General features: G+C 38.1%; 1 protein-coding gene across 4 annotated transcripts in view; it reads right to left on the reverse strand.

Annotated features, from left to right (window-relative positions):
* Positions 1-20,710, reverse strand: part of LOC149796227 (oxysterol-binding protein-related protein 11-like) — a 133,993-nt gene that overhangs the window by 71,404 nt on the left and 41,879 nt on the right. For all 4 annotated transcript variants that reach the window (XR_016422508.1, XM_089966186.1, XM_089966187.1 and 1 more), the window contains 3 exons: positions 15,444-15,546; positions 10,148-10,189; positions 6,939-7,019 (listed from right to left, as the gene is read on the reverse strand). Coding sequence is in view for 3 of the 4 variants with exons in the window: in XM_089966186.1 (XP_089822312.1) it covers positions 6,939-7,019; positions 10,148-10,189; positions 15,444-15,546 (226 nt within the window). In the remaining variant the exon portion in view is untranslated. The remainder of the gene's footprint in view (positions 1-6,938; positions 7,020-10,147; positions 10,190-15,443; positions 15,547-20,710) is intronic.

A 20,710-nucleotide genomic window follows, 5' to 3' on the forward strand; every position in this document is an offset into this window, starting at 1 on the left:
ATGCTGAGCATCCTACCTCCACCCCAGGTACCTTCTAGGGAATGATGGCTGGATTCCCCATTTGAACGATAACCCGTTCACCTAATTTCATCAGCAACACAGCCTAGGGTCCCGTGATATGTGACCCCTATATACGGTTAAGAAGATAGTTACTGAAATCTTCTTACCTACGAAATTTCACTGGCGAATCCAGCGAAGCTGATAGGCTGTGCTGATTGTTTTAAATGGGTCTGGTGGTCATCTGGGCTGCAGACACCGGACCTACCAGATTCAAGGTTTGCCTCTACGAAGCCAAATCTCTGAGATAAAAACTGGAGAAGGTTGACTCTGCATGCCAGCCAACAGCTTCTATTATATCTCGGATCGAAACACTGCATTCGAAAGCAAGGCTCGCCGAGATTGCTCTAATCTCATCAGCTGTAATCTTCATGAGGCGACTCTGATCTTGTGAGACCTCAGAGTACGCTGAGCGTATAACCCACTTCAGCCATGAAGCAAGGGCTTGAGGGGTGATATCCCGTTTACCAGCTTTGACCGGAAGAAAGAGGCGCTTACCTGTGTCCCGACACGCCTCTGTGCTTTTTAAATAGTGCTTGAGTGCATGAACAGGATCTTGCATGGCTGTTGCTCTTGACTTATCTACGGAAGAAAGCGAGCGAATGACGATTCTTTGATTGCCAATAGATGGTAACCTATTTTTGGCTACAAAGCCTGGTTGCGTCAGGAGGACCACCAAACCATCTGATCTGAACTGAAGAAAGTTTGGGTCACTGGAAAGGGCATGTAACTCGCTCACCCTGCATGCTGAAGCTAAGGCTATCAAGAAACATGTTTTGTATGATAGTAGCTTTAACAAAGTGTGGGCTAAAGGTTCAAATTTGTCTGAATTGAGCCATGTTAAAACCCAGGACAGATTCCATTTTGGAAACAGGGTGAGGGATTTTGGTCGATTGAAATCAAAATTGGCTAAAAGATCTGATAGATCTTTGTTATGCCCAATATCACATCTACCATAATGGCGGAATGTGTCTGATATCATGGAGCGGTAGCCTTTGATAGTAATTGGGGCCAACTGTTTCTCCTCGAAAAGCCAGAGAAAACAGTCGGCCAGTTGAGGGATTGAGACACTCAAAGGGACGATGTTATTGATATGGCACCAGTCCCTGAAAACATGCCACTTTCCCTCGTAAGCCTTCAGAGTGGAGGGCCTTCTTGCTCTTGAGATTCTCTCCACAATCGAAGGTTTAAATTGTTGTCTCGCAAGGCTGTCCGGACAAGAGCCAAGCGTGAAGAAGAAGACGGTCCGGGCAGGGGTGGAACACCCGTGACAGCGGTTGTTTGAGAAAATTTGGGCTGGTTGGAATCTTCCTGGGTAGATCTATCGCTAGATCGAGTAGATCGGTTACCCAGGACTTGTTCCATCTGAGAGGAGCAATCAGAATCATCCAACAGTTCTGACCCCTTAACCTCTGGATTATTTTCGGTACCAAAACCGTGGGAGGATAGGCGAATGCCCACAACCCCTCCCAGCTGATTGACAGAGCGTCCAAGGCCCAAGCCTCTGGGTCTGGAACGGGACAGATGAAGGTGGGCAACTTGCGATTCCACCTTGTCGCAAAAAGATCGATCATTGGATGCCCCCAAAGTGTGCAAATCTGAAAATAGACTGATTGATGAAGTGACCATTCCGTGTGAATGACTTGACCTTTCCTGGATAGAGTGTTGGCCGGGAATGTGTCTGATTTGTACGTTGATGTGGAGGTTGTCACACCAATGTAGAAACTGCCAGATCAGAATGCACAGGTCTGGTGATTTGGTGCCCCCTTGTTTGAGGAGGTAAGTCACCACCACAGAGTTGTTTGACATAACGAGGACAGTTTTTCCTGAGAGTTGATCCTTCCAGAAATGAAAGGCATTGATGACAGCCCTCATTTCTAAAAGATTGATGTGGAGAGGCCTCTCCCCTGGCTCCCCTGTGCCGCTGACTGTAGCGAAGTCCGGCAACTGGTGGGCACCCCAAACCGTAGGTACTGGCGTCGGTACATACCGTTATCTCCGCTTGGGGCATCTCCAGAGGAATCCCCGTGGACAGCCAACCGGGGTTGTGCCACTGACGCAGGAATGATCGTATCTCGGGCGTGATCATTACTGCTTGATTAAGGGGACTTAAAAAGGGGCGCCATTGTGCCAGTAACGTCATTTGTAAGGGACGCATAAAAAGACGGCCAAGTGGGATCAAGTCCGCCGCCGCATTGAATAATCTGAGGAGTTGCAAGAATTCTCTCGCTGAAATACACGTCCTGTTGGAAATGGACTCGACGAGTTCGATGATCCGGATTACGCGAGCGCGAATAAGCCGTACCAGATTCAGATCAGTGAGAAACTCCATACCCAGATGGACAAAACGCTGGGATGGACGGAGATCGGACTTTTTCCAGTTCACGAGAAAGCTTAGATGATCTAAAAGTGCTAAAAGATCGTTTCTGCCTTTGAGCAGAATAGAACTTACCATATGTTTCTGGAGGATGTCGTCCAAGTACACTGCCGTCCCTGTAGATGAAGTCGAGCGGAACAGGGTGACGACGCAACCCATAACCTTGGTAAAAGCCCAAGGGCTGATGTTGAGGCCAAAGGGTAGGACCTGGAACTGATAAACCGTGTCGTGGTAAGCAAATCGGAGAAATTTCCGTGATGCGAGGTGGATAGGGACGTGAAAATATGTGTCAGTCATATCTAGACTGATGGCATACTCGTCCCGCCGGATGGAAAGATGGATTGATCTCGCCGTTTCCATCTTGAATTTCAGTGGTAAAATGTATTGGTTGAGGCGACTCAGGTCGATGATCAGCCTCAACTTGCTGTTTGCCTTCTGGATAAGAAACAGCCTGGAATAAAACCCCGGCGATTGCGGTTTTTTTTTTCCACAATCTCCACCGCCCGTTTTTCTATGAGCGACTGTATCTCCTGTTGTAGAAAGGTATCCTTCTCCCGGTCAGACGGTACGTCCGTGAAGAGGGGAGAGGACAGGGGAGGGGGTTGGATAAATGAAATCCGAAGCCCCTCCAAAATGACCTGGATCACCCAATCGTTCTGAGGAAGAAAGGTGGTCCAGTGGTCCTGAAATTGCAGGAGGCGGCCGCCCACAGGTAGGCTGTCCGCGGGTGGTGGGGAGGGTATGTCAACTTTAAGAGTTAGGAGGCTTGAAGATGAAGAAACTTTGTTTCTTACCGCTTCTGTATGGTTGCCTCCTAGCTTGATTAGACTGTTGTCTCCTGGCATTGGGTTGGGATCTATACTGCACATTTGATTGTAAGGATCCCTTGTCCCTGGTCCGCCAATCATCCCTCCACTGTGGCAGGGGCTGATTTTTCCTAAATGCCTGCGAGGGTTGGGCGGCGAGTTGGATGGGCAGTTCCTAAGCTGCCTGCTTCCGAACTTCTTCAATTTCCCTCCAAAGAGTAAAGGTGACCCAAACGGAGTCATCCGTAAAGCCGGAGTATGAAGGGGCTTGAGCGACATGGACCACAGACATGCGTCACGTCGTATCAGGTCTAAGTTGGCAGAAGCAGTCAACGCATTAGCCATGGAATGGTGAGCTGCCCTGTTAATAACTCTAGCAATCCAGTCGGAAAATGGCTAATGAAGCCAAGTCTAACACTGAAGACATAGCAACTACGTTCTGGACTAGCTTTGACGTGGCATGGAACACATTCTTGTCCACTTTGTAAAACAGTGGAGCGGACATTTGAACTGCTGCCATATTTTTGTCCAGGGGTAGAAGATCCGTACTGAAGGCGTCTGAATGAGTTTTGTACCAGCGACACAAGAACGTCACTGGTACTTGGCTTTCTGAAAAGAACGCCTTAGCATTCCCCAGATCACCTATTCGTCCTGATAGACGATCATTGATCTCCTTAATTTTTGTCGACTGGGAAAGGAGCCGGAAGGATGGCGTCTCTTCCTCCCCGTCAAGATCTACAGACGCCTTAACTTTGTAGTCTTGAGTGGCAGTAGGAGGTGGAGGGCATTCTGAAGTTGTCAACATCCTATAAATTTCTTCCACTGCCGCCTTGAAGCCAAACTCAGTCCATTCCATTGCTGGATCTGTGTACGGCTGATTTGCAGGAGTTTCATCACCCTCACTGTGTGCCGAGTCGTGTTCTGGAATAGCTTGCATTTCTGGATAGAGCATACCAGGTGGCACAGATGACGTGATTCCGTCATCCTTGACACTGTCACTAGCTCTCCCATGTGGATAAGCCGTGAACATATGCTGGGACAGCTGGACGGCCGGTGACGTAGAGGTTGTATAATGAAATGGATCCGATGGATCTGGTAAAAACCCCAAGCGTCCTGACTTACAGGCCCGAAGGCCATGCTCGGACATGCGGGGGGGACTTACGCCCACTGGGCAGCCTAAAATTGGGGGAACATTCCCCCAAAGAGTCAGAAAAAGCTGTGGAAGCGAGCAAGGGAAATAAGGGTAATATCTGGCCTGATGTCAATAGCTGCATTGTCTTTTCCTGGACCAAACAATGCATCTGTTCAAAGGTGGACTGTTGTACCCTGTCAACATTATTTTCCTCCATTGCCGCTGATGTTACTGTGGCTGATGGTTGCAAACGACGAACTTTAGGTGAAGGGGGGACCCCAACGTCCCCCACAAGACTCGCAATGGAGACTGTCTTCGGATGTATACTGAGGACATCAGTGCTATCTTTCTTTGACTTATTCTGTCTTTCCCTCCCTTTTGCTGCCTTCTGGACTACATCAGCCCACATTTGCTCTGTCCAAGTATTACACACACTGCATGGTATAGATGATGTACACTTGGTACATACGATACAAGAGTCATGGTTGTCTTCTTTTGCTTTGAACTTTTTGCATTTCATGCATTTGGTTGACATTTCTACTGAAACGACACAATAAAAGAAAACAAAGCACAAATTAGCAATTCAGCATGTTATTAATTCGCTAATACCACAACCGTTACTAACGGAGTAAGCGAACTTAGTCAGTGTCACGTTAACTCTTAACTGACAACACGAGTTCAGTGATAGCGTGTGTAACATGGTCTTCAGTAGACAAAATCCGTAAGGGTGACAAAGTCACTCAATTTTGAAAAAACTGTTAAAATAATGTATACAACCTGTAGAAGAATGATTGTCCAACGCAATAAATCCAAATTTAACTTTAGACGGTCCAATTTAACGCTAAGATGGCTTGGATTGTTTGGCGGTATAATGTACGTGTTATCAGTACAAGCAAAGCTTAAAAACTGGCGACACCTGGTGGTGGCAAGGGGAGGTAAGGGGCAAGAGTTATTGCCCTTTGGTCTATATGAGATAGACAGAGAAGACAAATTTTCGTCTTTTAGTAGGGCTGGATTTGAGAGGTAGCAGGCTTATATCCCTAACGTTAATGTGATCGGGGAACGTATCTGAAGGAGAAATGGCAGTGATCCATAATGAAGAGCGCTTTAGACCACTCTGCCCCTCGGGGCCCCCTGTCTACCTGTAATGGCCTAATTGCAAGTTTGTTATTCGAATAATCTGTGGTGGTAATTTAAGAAGTTTTCAGTAAAATCTGGGAAAACTACACAGAGTGCATTCTGAAGTCATTCTCAGGGTTTTCATATGCAATAGTGGTGACCTTATTTTGTAACTGTGGTCATATCATACTTAATGTTGGATTTGCACCATTTATTCTGATATTTAAGGGTACTGAAGAAAGGATGCCTGCAATCAAATCCAATCAAATTATGTGATGTGGTTTTAAGAAACAAGAGTCCCAAGAAGGCCTGAGATTGTTCATCTATCTGACATCTAGCCATCCTACCGAACCCTAGTAAGGGACAGTACCTTCCAAAAATGGCAAGCGAATTAAGTGAGAAACAACATTATGCTGAAGAGACTATCTATCTTTATTGATCTTAACCACATGCACTACTGCAATGTAATTATGGATACATATGAGAATTCACCAATATTTTCCATTAATGCTGACAATTAACAATAACATTAATAATGAAGATGAAATTGGGTGTTTAATGTAACCAGAGCTGATATGAAGGTGGAGAAACATGTCATTTATTTCTATAACAGTAACTTTGATATCTTCAACTAACCTAAAAACAGAAAAACTAGCCACACTAAATCACAAAAATACATCTTTGATATAAACTGAATAATTTCACCAAGAAAATGATTCCCAATCATACAAATAAGAACCACTGGCACCTGTTTTAACTAGCCTATTAATATTTCAAAAAATATTCACCATATTGAAGGAGCTCTATGAATAATAAAACTAACAGGAAATATCACAGTTTTGATAAATATAAAAGGAAAAGAGAATATAAACTTCTCCCACTTGCACATCTATGTACACACTTTAGTACACAAACAGGGCTCATTGCTTGTAATGTTGATGAGTGTCACTTGAAGTTTTCTGCTGTACATGACTTCGTCATTTTGCATACAAAACACTCTAAAGACTAAATATCCATGTCCAAAAAAATCTATCTCAGGAATTATCAATACAGTAGATAAGCAAGGAAAAAAAAAATTAAAATCTGACATAGGGCCAATTTTAGTCAAAGTCCTTTCCCAATGACTAAAGGGGCAAGATGCAAATTGTAAAAAAACACAAAAAGGAAGATAATAACAACATACGACTATACAAAAAATTAAATTTTGAAAAGTCATGTTAGGGATATACATGTATACCAAATATACTCAGTTATGGGTCTAACTGCAAACCACACAGTCCCAGGTCTGACATCTCACAATGCGCCAGCACATCTGGGACTGTGCAGTTTGTTTGAAGTAATCAGTAGAACAAACAATACAGATCTAATCTACTTGCAAATTATGTGATGGCAGATCAGGATCACTGTTGTTTGTAGTTGACTGATAAGCAAGTATAATGGTACATACCTGTTTTTGTTGTAACATCGAGAGACAGTGTCCTAAACATTGCAGTGTGGCTGATGATGTGGCCTTGATGAGTAAAATGTCCTGAAAATAAAGAAATCATTACAGTGATGTTCACAGCAGGAATCATAAAAGTATAGTGTATTATATGCTAGGTTACCTTATAATAAGATATGTTGCAAAGATAATTTGGTATGATGTACACAACATCATTCAACTCTGGATATTTACTAGTAAAAAGTGAAACCACAATCGGTTCTCACCGGCTAGGAACAGAAAATAGAGTCTAATAAAATAAGTGGCTAAATGAATGGGACCCATGTCCATAGTTTTGAAACATGAGGACTGGCATTATATTGAGGAAATTTAAATTGGCATTATATTGAGGAAATTTAAATTGAGAAGAACCCCAACACAACCCAGAAAGAACCACCGACCCAAGAGAAGCTACTGGCAAGCTTTCTCAGGTACCCACATTGGCCGAGCCTGAGACTCAAACTCACGCAGACAGGTGAGATAGCAGTGATCTGTAATGGCATGACCTGTAATGGTGCGCACTTTAAACCACTTGGCCACTCAGGGTCCCATCATAATGAGGTAGAGGACTATTCAAATTAATTAAATTCTGAAACTATTCATAATGAAATAAAATTGAAGACCACACTGTAGTAAATATGTCAAAATGAATATAGTGGCAGGTAAATGAACTAGTTTGTTTACTGTGAACATCCCTTCTTATACCACACTCTTAATTGGATTTTATATAACTGTCAATGAGATTTGCCATGGAGATATTTTAACACTTGATATTTTGAATGAAATCAAGTGTTGAAAAATACAATAAAATCCATGGAACACCATTCACGTAATAAACCTACAGCAGTATTTTTTTATACAGAATGTTAATAAAAGTATAATGACAGAAACAAAGGTACCAAGACACAGGACGGAATTTTGTTTTAATCATTTACATGTTGCCTGAGTAGTCATTTGATTTTAAAAATGAATATGTTAAAACAAATTTACAACTTGCATGAATCAAACTGCATAGATACAATGTGTCAAAACAAGTTGGTATGAAATTTTGCATTAAAGGCATTACTAGTACCAAAAAATGCATAATTTTGCAGTGAAACAAAAAAGGAATGCAAACTGGATGCAGAATGAATCTCAAATGAAACACAAAGCAAACAAAATGCGGATTGAATGGAAATAAATGATGACAGAATGTTTCTCCAAGAATATTTACCTGATCACATTAATGTTAGGAATAAACTCCACTACCTCTTGAATCCAGTCCATAAGAAAAGACAAAAGTATTCATCCTCCCTTCTAGCCCTACAGGAAAGACAAAGAATTCATCTTTCCTTCTATATCTGACACAGATTAAGGGAAGAAACTCTTACCATTACCGTCACTTACCGTTGCTAGGTGGCTACCAATCAACTGCTTGTTTACTAGTTTAAGCTGAGCAATACATCAATAATGATGTCCCATGCGGACAGTGCAGTAGGGCTTAACAGTAATACAGACAGGTAAGTATTCTCGAAGACAATTTAACACAGATTTACTTTTTCCATCAAATACATTCTCTGATCATATTAACATTAAGAGAACAGGTAACAGAAGGGGAAAATGCATGATCATCCAACCATTACAACAGGCACTCTTCAAGGGGAAAAATGGCTGGATTGCCTTCATGCAGAATCAACCACTCTCCTAATAAGAGGGCAATATAACTGATGCTCTTGTAACAAGTGATGACATAACATGGATAAGAAGAAAAGAAACTGATGATGTCTGTTGCTAGGATCGACAGAATATCCACCCATGATTGGTGCCACATGAAAGGGGATATCAAAATCACTTTATAGTCCTGGTCCCTCATTTTCCTAGATTTATCCATAGTACCAGAACAGTGGGAGGGCAGGCATAACCTCAAAACCTCTCTGAACGTACTGATAGTGCATCCACAGACAAGGTTTCTTTTGGTCCAGGACTGGAGAGTGGTGGTCAGTTTCTGGATTTCACCTTGTCACAAACAGGTCTATCATTGAAGTTCACAACTCTGCTGCAAGACCAACAGATTAATGCGCTCAATGGTAAGGGTCTGGCTCCTTCTTAACAACTCTTGTGCAGTGATGTGGAAAATAACTCACAAGTGTTCACATATAACAATGATAACACTCTGAACTAAAAAGCAAACAGTATAGGCAATGTGCACAAATAAAACAACCAATGAGCACCAACAATACTGCACTGGAGGACAAGATCCAAAACACAAGTCCACAAATTCACACAAATATTGATAAAAAATAACAAACAATGACATGAACCTGTTGCAAATATATTCACTGACCACTTACTTTCTATATGCATTTGTAGAAAATAACACAGATTTCCGCGGATATCAAGAGAAAGTGCACAAGGATGCTGATCATACCACAACAATAGCTTAAACTCCTAAGCATCTAGTTGAGCAGTGGTAAGGGGAGATAACGAATATAAGTTTCTTCCCTTTCTACATTTGGCATGTAGATAGGAAAGATGAAATTTCCACCTTTCCAAAAGGGCTGGATTTGAACCGTGGCAGAATTTATTTCCAAACATTAATTGTGATTTGGGAATTCATGGAGAAATGAGGAACACAAATGCAAAACAGAATGATAAAAGATGAAGTAAAACAAAATGAACTAAACATTTCACAAAATGACAAATTCTGAGTGCAAATGAAGTGCCAGTGAAATGCAAACTGTATAAAATTAGCAGTTTCGGGGTCTGTAATACCATATGTGAATTGCAGAACAAATACAACTATGTTAACAATTGTCTGCAGGAGGAGAATTTTCACTGTTTCTGCTATAAATCTACATCATGGAGTTTAAGTAGTTTGGTTTTCATAGTGAAAGCCAAATGCATATAAAACAAATTATAGACTGATTCAATATTGTATTTGAAAGACGCTCAGATCTTGAAAGTAGAAAACACAACACAGACCGTGATCATCAGGTGCATTATGTTATGAAAGTTCAGACTGATGTTGTCTGCAGTTTGACTTGACTTACAGGCAAGAATATAATGTGTGTTATAATGGTAACAGCATTGTGCAGTAATTGCAAAAACATCATCCCCTCTTTAGTCACTAAATTTGTTATATTCTTAATGCACATTAACAGAGCATGCTGAGAAGGTGTGTTTCTTCAAGAACTTACCTTGTCTAGTCCAGTAATTTCTTGCCCTGACTGAGGTAAAGCCTGAAATAAACCAGATTGATACATACATAATACAAGTTTTCGTTAATGATCAGCATTGTTAGACCAATTAAATAGCCCTATGACACCTCAACAGCTTTTACATAATTCCATAATTTGTAAAACTACATTGATGCCTACATAATTCTAATTTTCCATTAGAAATGACTTTTTATTGTACTTCATATAGTTCTCTTCCAGCTAGCATCTTGCACAGCCAATATCCAAGTTAAAAATATAACCAAATGGGTGAAAGTGTAAGAAATTGCTTCTACCAAAAACCTAAGGTCAGGATTCATCTGTGGCCCCCATAATGATCTAGGATAAGAGCCAGATGAGGGGGCAAATTCCTTCCAAAATTCATGGCAATTCTGAATCCACTTAACTTAGCTAATTCTGAATGTATTCTGGAAAATAGAATTCTGCCAAATATCAAATTCATTCAAAATCATCACTCACTTTTAAAGAAAGAATCTTTACCATGTTTTTTGTTGCAAGTTCATACAATGCATAAACATTCCCTCCCCCCTCCATCCTGCCTGAAGAACATGGAAGTTATAAACTGCTTTACAATAAGTGAACATTTATGACAAATTGAAAATTGATTATTGGTGTCATGTGCTTAAATAAAAAATGATGTACAGGTGCTGCCACTATTCATTACTGTGTTTGACGGCTGAAAATAACTCAGCATATTTTGTCAATAGCTGAGATCTCAATTAAATAAATCTTCGCATCATTAACACTGCTTGTAGTTTGTGATCAATATGCATACATGCCAACCCCTGGCGAGGAAAAAGTGTAATCCAAGTGGACAAAGAGAGTAATCTGAGCAGAAAAAGAATAATCCACATATAACATGATAAAAATTCAATAAACATATGTAAAAAAAGATTTATTTATCCTTCTGGACTTTTAACGTCAATTACTGCTTCAAATTTTCATATATTGCACTTTGAGCTTTAAAAAGCAACAGTCTCTCATATTGCATATCAAAACACTTTGTACCAGCTGAGGCTTGAATGTTTTGCACACCAGTAGAGCACTAAGTGTTGGGTTACAGAACCTGGATCTGAATTCAGTTTTATTTTTATTAACAATACTGAACAATCTCTCACAGTCAACATTAGAACAGTAAAGAACCAATATTCCTTTCATAACCTGACAAAAAGAAGAAATATATATGTTCCAGTTATTGGATCTTTTAGCTGGGAAATAAGGTGCCATTGCATATCAACTCTGCATGAAGTACAACGTCAGGTAGAATGCCAACTTAATACTTTGGGTTTCTGATTCTAATTTATCAGCAGCCTTTCCTGCAGCAAGGTGTATATTATGACAGGGACATCCTGATGGAGACATTTTTCAAAATATAGAATGCAACTCCATTAAGATTCCAGTCTTCACTGATGCATTATCAGCTGAAAACCCCATACAGTTCTGCCAACTTATGTTTATTGAAAGCATTATCAAGCAAATCAAAAATGTTTTCTCCAGTGGAATCTACTGTTAATTCTGGTGATCAAAGAAGAGCACTTTGACTTTGCCCTTTTTCGTCGTCAAAGTCTTTTACACAGACTGGGTACAACATTTTGTCATCATAATCAAGGCTCTTGTCTGTTGCAATACAAAACAACCAATTTTCATGGTATTTGCAATTTTAAGCGAATTATCTTCTGCTAAACACCTAATAAAATTAGATGATTTTGTTCTTGCAGATGCACATTTTTTGCAATTTCGGAATCAGAAAACATCTATTTAAATAAAGGATCAACATAGTCTTCTACTGCTAGGGGTAGTCCATGTTCTATTAAGAACTCTGTTAAAACAATGCCTCTGTATTTATTAGTTCTGCTTTAAAAAAGATGTTAGAAGTTACCTTAGTATTGGAGTTTGTAAAACAAGCTAATTCAAGGTTTGTTTGTTTTACCATCTTGACGAATATTAAAATCCTTTTCACACAGCATGCAGTGGGCGTGAAGGTGCCCTAGAATGGAACGCTGTATTGTGTAATTCATTTATTCATCTCTGAATCGGTTTTTCATCTTTTTCTAATCCATCTAAGAAATTATTTGAAAAACATTTTTGCTCTAACACCAGCATCTACTAGAATAAATCTGACTTGACTTTTAGCACCAAAATACCTACAGACTGGTTCCATATCATATATGAATTACAACAAAAAAATCTGCAAGGAAAGATTAAACATTTTAAAAACAGTCTGTTCTCTCCTAAGCCATACAGCTGCTATAAATAGAAACCGAGGTCAAAAGCATGTTTCTTGGAAATAGGGCAGCTGCAATAAATAGAACATAATACTGTTAGGAAAGTGCATGCCAGGATGGATAAGCGTACTCTTATGCCATAGCTATGTAGAAGCCATCTTTTCTAGAATACGGTCTGAAAGATTAAAGGGATGTTAATAAAAATAAGGAAACAAATTATAAATTTTTTGGGAGGGGGGACATACCAGAAACACATAATCCTAATACATTTACGCATAAGGCATAATTTAGTGCAAAAAAGCGTAATGATTATGCCAAAAGTGTAATGGTTGGTATGTATGGATATGGATAATATTTTCACATGCACATATGGAATTTTTGGTATTATTGCTAGAAAAACCTCAAAATAAAAGATGCTTAACCCAACCTTCTGGCCTTCAAAACAAAAACATCCAAAAAACTCAAAGTATTTACAGGAATTGAGAAAATAGTCTTGGGCAATGTCTCTATATGGAAAACTTTCACCCATATGACCATAAAGACTCGTTAAGCCATTTACATGCAGATACACAAAAATGCAATTCTTGGTAAAATGTGCAGGTACAAGGGGAGGTGTGTGTGTGCATGTGTGTGTTTTGGATTTTTAACATAGCTTTAACAATTTTTCAGTCAATCGCTATGATGTCTGCAGTGAGAGTTTATAGTGATGTCTAGCACTGGGGCATTATGCTGCAGACATGTAGCATCATGTCCCACCCAGTCACATTATCCTGACACCAGGCTGACAAGTCCTAACACTAACCTCTTTATGCTGAGTGTCAAGCGAGGCAGCTGCTAGTACCATTTTTGCAAGTCTGGTATGAATCAGCAGGGATTCAAACCTGCAAACTCCCACAGCAGAGCTGGATGTTCTCACCACAAGGCCACCAGAGCGGTCACAGATAAGAGAGAGTAATATAATTGAAATTAGGTTCCTAATCTGGGCTTCATGTCACATTGCACCCCTCATTAAATCCACTGAACCCCCATCTGGTTCTGAGACCCATTCATATGCAGCTATCTGGAGAATGGTTGTCATGACCACAGCTGAGTCTCTTTACTTCACCAAAAAACATTCGAAGATAAATCAACAAAGAAGCAAATAATATAGTAATTTAAAAAAATGTATGCACATTTTACAGTATTAAGATACACCACTCCCTTGATAACTCGTGCCCTGATAACTTGCGAACACGCTTATAACGCGGTGTCAGGCATGGATCCCATTTTTTAAACCCAAAAATACAAAAAAATGTATCTCTATTTGTTGAACTTGAAGAAAATCACTATCAAAATTGGTAACGGAAACAATGATGTATCGCTCGTTTTAGCGTTGAAAACGGTAGATAGGACCTGGAAATTTTAATCAACACTATAAAATATCAAATTTAATAATAGCTCATACAATTTTGTACATTTTCTTTCCAAACGACATTCCTAGTACAACGCAATTAACGATATGTAAGGAAATTTTGATCAATGAAAATGTCACTTACGCCCAGTGGAGGCAGTACTCTAATAAATAAATACATATTAAATAATTTTTTAATCAATTTAAATTTGTGTTCTAGTTCCTTTAAAGTGTAATCATCATAAATGCAATGTGTCCTCTTGTAATTAAACGTAAAATGCGTCAATCTACCATAACAGCTAGGTCTGCAAGCGTTTCTCTGAGAACCTAATTAAGTGCCGACCGTGTTTTGATAACTGACTTGCGGAAGTATTTGTTGTATTGTTTCACTGAATTAAAAGCAGGCCTCCTTTGTATTATCACGTTAATTATGTCTTTTGAATAATAAAAAAAGGAGGTGGAATAAAAGAAAAGTTAAAAGGCACAAAAATCAGACTAACTTAAAATCTAGTGGCCCCGGTCATATGTCGGGTGAACTCACTTCATTTGGTCAATCGAACAATGTAATAAACGTTATTGTGTATGTAAGAGAAACTACCTTAAATTAACCAACTCTTTCATAACTGTGATCAAAGATAACAAGGCAGTCAAGCAAAATGAATACTTCGTAAAATATAGGGCTTGATTTCAGATACGGACCATCGTGGGCAAGAGAGATCAGAGAATTCTTGAACTGGCATGTAGAGATATCCTCAGTGATGATAAGAAATTTCATTATTACTTCCAATGAAATCATGACATTAACATTGTACTAATTGAACAATAAAAAAACTGAGTTCGACATAGATGTGTCTGGAAATAAATGTCACATGTTTTTGAAAAAAAAAAGGAATCTTGTTTGGTGCTGTATCAACAGTTAGGCTAGTTCCCAAATTATGGACTACCGATTTGACAAGATACTATTAAACACCACTATGGGAACCAGACTCATCAAGAAAACAAAAAGCAGTGACATAATATACAGATTTTTTGCATACGTGTGATGGTTGTTCAAACTAGTTGGAACAATCTTTCATATGTTGGATATTTTGAAGAAAAAAAATGTTATTTAAACAGAATAATGAACAACTTCATTAGAAAAAGCGCGTTATTAAAAATTATTATCAACATGACTGTAAAATGAAGATTCAGTCATTAAACAGCCCAGTTCCCTAACGCCGCTCCCCCCTACGGTTTTTTCTATGTTAAAGTGATTTTTTTTCAATTTTTGGAGGTCCCACAGTAACTCGTGCCTCGCTTATAGTGCGGTTTATGTTTGTGGACCCCATTGTGTGCGAGTTATCGAGGGAGAGGTGTAAAATGAAACTTGGTGTTTTACACCACAAGTGTGTTATTTAATACCAAGGCAAATAGACAAATGTGCTCTGTCCTTGGACACACTATGACAATCGACCCAGGATGATCTGATGGTAGGATTCAAACCCACATCCTTTCAGTCACAAGTCTGACATGCTAACCACAGAGCCACTTTTGCTCAAGCCTCCATTAGTTCATTAGTTGCCTCTTACAATGTCGCAGGAGAGCTATTTCTACAAATGTATTTGGCTTTTGAAGGGAATGACCCACATTGTTTTGTCCTTACATCAATTTTTTGAGTCAGATCTAGTGAGTAGTCTTCTGCTTCTTGCATGTACTCCTTGACCTCTTTGAATGGGTCAATCATGTGAGGGTGAGCTGCAGGAGCTCTGAAACAGATAAAACTGATTTATTCTCATTGCAAAACAAAAAAAACTTAATAGCACAAATTTTCCTGAAACTGAATATTTTGGCAACCAAATTTTGGCTAAACTACTAGATTAATTAAAATTTCAGTTACATTTAAATTAAAAAGCAATATAAGTATGAATACTGACCACAAGAAATTTAAAAAAGTTATCCCACACTTTTCTAACTTCTCAAAAATGTAATTACACTAAAAGATTTTTAAGCTAGAGTAACATACAAGTAAACAGCTTCTTCAAGGACTTTACTTTTTGATTTTCAATGTGTTCATCAAATTTTATTTTATAATTTGATGTTCAATCTTCATGCTGACAGAATCTTCAAAAAGTAATCGGCAAGAGATTTTCGTGACATTTACGCAAATGTCTTCTTTGATTCTATCTTCCATTCATTCAAAACATGTCTTTATTACACTAACATGTCTTTATTACACTAACATGTCTTTATTACACTAACATGTCTTTATTACACTAACATGTCTTTATTACACTAACATGTCTTTATTACACTATCTAAATGCTACTGAATGGTTGGAAAAAGTAATGATTGTCCAATGACCTTGCAGATTTTGGGATATAAATGACTGTCACATCTTAATTTGAAATGCTCTTTATGACATTACTGTTCTGGCTTCATATCTATTACACTGCTATGAGATATCACTCGGTGTGCGTGTGTGTGAGATTAGGATTTTTAACATAGCTTTAACAATTTTTCAGCCATATCGCTACGTCTGCAGTGTGGCAGTTTATAGTCATGTCTAGCACTGGGGCATCATGCCGTAGTCATGTAGCATGCTGTCCCACCCAGTCACATTATCCTGACACCAGGCCGACCAGTCCTAACACTCACCTCTTAATGCTGAGTGCCTAGCGAGGCAGCTGCTAGTACCATTTATGTAAGTCTTTGGTATTACTTGGCCGGGGTTCGAACCCACGACCTCCCGCTTCCGAGGCGGACGCTCGAACCACTAGGCCATCGGAGCGTTGATATCACTTGGTGTTATATCACAGTGTCAAATAATATATATGTGATATTATGTATCTGACATCACAGTCATTTATATCCCAAAATGTGCAGAAAGTTCTTTAAAGAGGATGTTTTGAAAATTTTCATATATTTATACAGTTCATATTTACAAAGTAGATATGATAGGGTGCGTGTCTGTGTGTGTGTGTGTGTGTGTGTTTAAACTGGGTTAATGCATTAGCAAAAGGCAAATATTGTGTATGTGTGTGTGTGGGGGGGTGATAGTCCAGCAAAGAAAATGTGAGTAACAGTTGAATCAACTGACAGCCAATGATGAGAAATGAAAAAATATACTGAAAATTAAGAATTGTTAATACAGTTTCTACTCTTCACCCATTCAACTACTTGCTGCAAACAACCTTTGATGTCTTGCTAGAGTCAACACCATGTACTGTGTAAATAACTGTCTTTGAATATTCTTTAATAATCACAAGGACTTCTGTTTATCTTTCAAGTTGCAAACTGACAGACAAGGAAATTTAAAACAATTTTCAGCATGTCTGCATCATAGACAGAAATAGAGAACAAATTTAAAATCAGCATTGCAGTTAAGTTTCACACTATATGGCATACATGTATATGTGTGTATTAGTCCTGCAAAGTAAGTACATAATTTAAAGCAAAATATAGGTGAAGAGGCTTTGAAAGGGTGAAAGAGTCTTGATACTAAAGGAACATATACCGGTAATGCATATAGATCTATCTGTCTGTATGTCCTTATGAACTATCTGACAATATTATACATGGCGATGGTAAACAATTTTAGTATTAATTCCTATTTCACAAATTTTAAAAACCATTTAGATTTTAGAAAAGGTTTTTACATATGTAAAATAAAAAATAATTTACCTCAGTGAAATTCTTTATCCCAACTGAAAAATTCTTTTAGCAGGTATGTAAAAAAGTTTTCCACCAAGTGTATAAAATAAATTATACATATGTAAAATAGAATTTCACATGAACAAAAGAATATCACAAATGTTAAATAACCTATAATTCATTCTCATGTGTCAAACTTACATATGCAAAACAATATATTTTTCATTATGTAGAAAAACCTTTACGTATGTGAAATTCCTCATAAGTAAAACTATTGCACATATGTACAATATCTTATTGCACATCAAACTATTTCATATATGCAAAAAATTCTTTTACACAATTGTGAAGTGGTATTTCACATAAGCTTGCCCTGCATGACATATACACCTCGATAGATTTCTTCCATAGAAGGCATTCCATACGACATATACCAATAGATTTCATTAATAGACAGGATTACTATACATGACATATACCAACCAATAGATTATTGTAATAGATTGGACTGCCACACAAGACATATACCAACCAACAGATTATTGTAATAGATTGGACTGCCATACAAGGCATATACCAACCAATAGATTATTGTAATAGATGGGACTGCCATACATGACATATACCAACCAATAGATTATTGTAATAGATGGGACTGCCATACATGACATATACCAACCAATTGATTATTGTAATAGATGGGACTGCCATACATGACATATACCAACCAATAGATTATTGTAATAGATGGGACTGCCATACATGACATATACCAACCAATTGATTATTGTAATAGATGGGACTGCCATACATGACATATACCACCCAATAGATTATTGTAATAGATGGGACTGCCATACATGACATATACCAACCAATAGATTATTGTAATAGATGGGACTGCCATACATGACATATACCACCCAATAGATTATTGTAATAGATGGGACTGCCATACATGACATATACCAACCAATAGATTATTGTAATAGATGGGACTGCCATACATGACATATACCAACCAATAGATTTCTTTTAATAGATGGAATTGCCATGCATGACAAATACTCCAATGTATTTCTTTAGTAGATGGCATTTCCATACATGACATATACATTCCAATAGATTTCTTTAACAGATGGGATTGCAATACATTACATGAAATATACCAACCAATAGCTTTATTTGAAAGATGGAATTGCCTTACCTGACATAAAATGTCCAATAGATTTCTTTGATAGTGGGATTGCCATACATGACATATACCAACCAATAGGTTTCTTTAACAGATCAACTGCCATACCTGGCACATACCAACCAATAGATTTCTTTGACAAATGGGATTGCCATACATGATATATACCAACCAATAGATTTATATAATAGATGGGATTGCCATACATGACATATACCAGACACTAGATTTCAATAATAGACAGGACTGCCATACATGACATATACCAACCAACAGATTTCTTTAATAGATCGATTGACATACATGACATATATCAGACAATAGATTTCAATAATAGATAGGATTACCATACATGACATATGCCAACCAATAGATTTCTTTAATAGATCGACTACCAAACATGACATATACTCTCCAACCAATTTCTTTAACAGATGGGACTGAAATACATCACATAAATTATAATCTTGAATATATATCTTTTTGTAGATGGGATTGCCATACATAATATATACTGTCCAATAATTTCTTTAGCAGATGGGATCACTCAGTATGTTATCCAATATATTTCTTTAAGTAGATGGGTTCTCGCAGGTGTTGCAGTGTACACCTTGATCTGCTGTGTTAGTGCTGGTGAAAGGGCAAGATTATGGGGCAATTACGACCGAGGTTCAAGGTAGTCCAAGACACGACTAATGAAAATCTTCCATCCTTTGCTTGTTTTGTCAGATAAGAGGTTTGAAGTTATTCAATTTTACAGCTGTGATGTTAAATATAAGAAAGAGAATGAGATTTAAATTCACAACTATAAATGTCTGACAGGAGTATTTTGCAATCGTTCTAAATCTCAGTACCATCAGCAGATACAAGCAGATTCAGGATACTTGATACATACATATGTTAGCAGGTACATGACATGAAAGCAAAGTATAGCTGCCACCGAGGATAAATCTGGTATGCACATACCACAAGTCAAAAGTGTCCAGCCAGATAGGCTCGCTAGTAAGTGGCCTAAATACCCATGTGTGCCATACACCCACCAACCCAAACACATCCACACACAGACAGATGTAGTCTAACTCAGACAGAGATAGACACAGCATTCAGTTTTTAGTCATTATGTAAAACAACAAACTTAAAGCTATAATTTTAATGGATGGGAACATGATCACTGTTTTAATTGTTGATTAGTGAACCTCAATCATTGTAACACATTCATGCTGAGGTACTAAACTGCTGAAATAATAATGTTCTTTTGACAGACATGGGAAACAAAAGGCAGGAATCCCTGCAGTTTGAACCATTTTTGGACCCAGAGTATAAAGTGAACAGCAAATTGCAAATCTTGAACACTAGCCCAATAATATTTACATCAAGTTTCACAGATACATCTTGAATGATTTGTGCTCTTAAAATGAAAGTATGAATGGTAGATGGATGAACAGAGAAACGGATGAAAACATTAATATTGTCTGTCACTGAAAAATTATGAATAGCAAAAGGCATATCTATACCACTAATCTATGTACCAAATTTCACAGATAATCTTAAATGGCTTTAACGTTAGGCTCTAGAAACAAATGTGTGACAGAAGGATACCCAGAACCTATTTATATCTCCAACTTAATTGTGCATGAGATAATAACATCAAAAATGTGAATATCATAGGCTAAGATCATGCAATAGTATATATTATTTTAAATAAATGGGATGTTGCATAACCCTGTGACAAGACTATCTGGTTTCTTGTGTCACAATGTGTCATGTCATACAGTGATATTATATGTGTTAACACTATAACAGGAATAATGCACTGTTAAGTCAAGATTATACAGTAGCAGCCATCAAATGTATAAAAGAAACAACATCTGGGCAAAGAAAGAAAATGTAACCAACTGGTACTCGTGCGATGCTGAATAGCCAGTCTGGCAAAGAAATACTATTTGTGAATATCTACTACTAGATGACCAAAGAGTACTTGAATATATGTAAATGAAATATAAAATTCAATGGTAGATGTGATTAAATTTAGTCTATGTCATACTTGGAAACTAAAATTTGTACTGGTTACAATTCATACTGTA

Source organism: Sinohyriopsis cumingii, chromosome 7 (assembly GCF_028554795.1).
Source record: "Sinohyriopsis cumingii isolate HCF-2022 chromosome 7, ASM2855479v2, whole genome shotgun sequence".
Classification (NCBI taxonomy): domain Eukaryota; kingdom Metazoa; phylum Mollusca; class Bivalvia; order Unionida; family Unionidae; genus Sinohyriopsis; species Sinohyriopsis cumingii.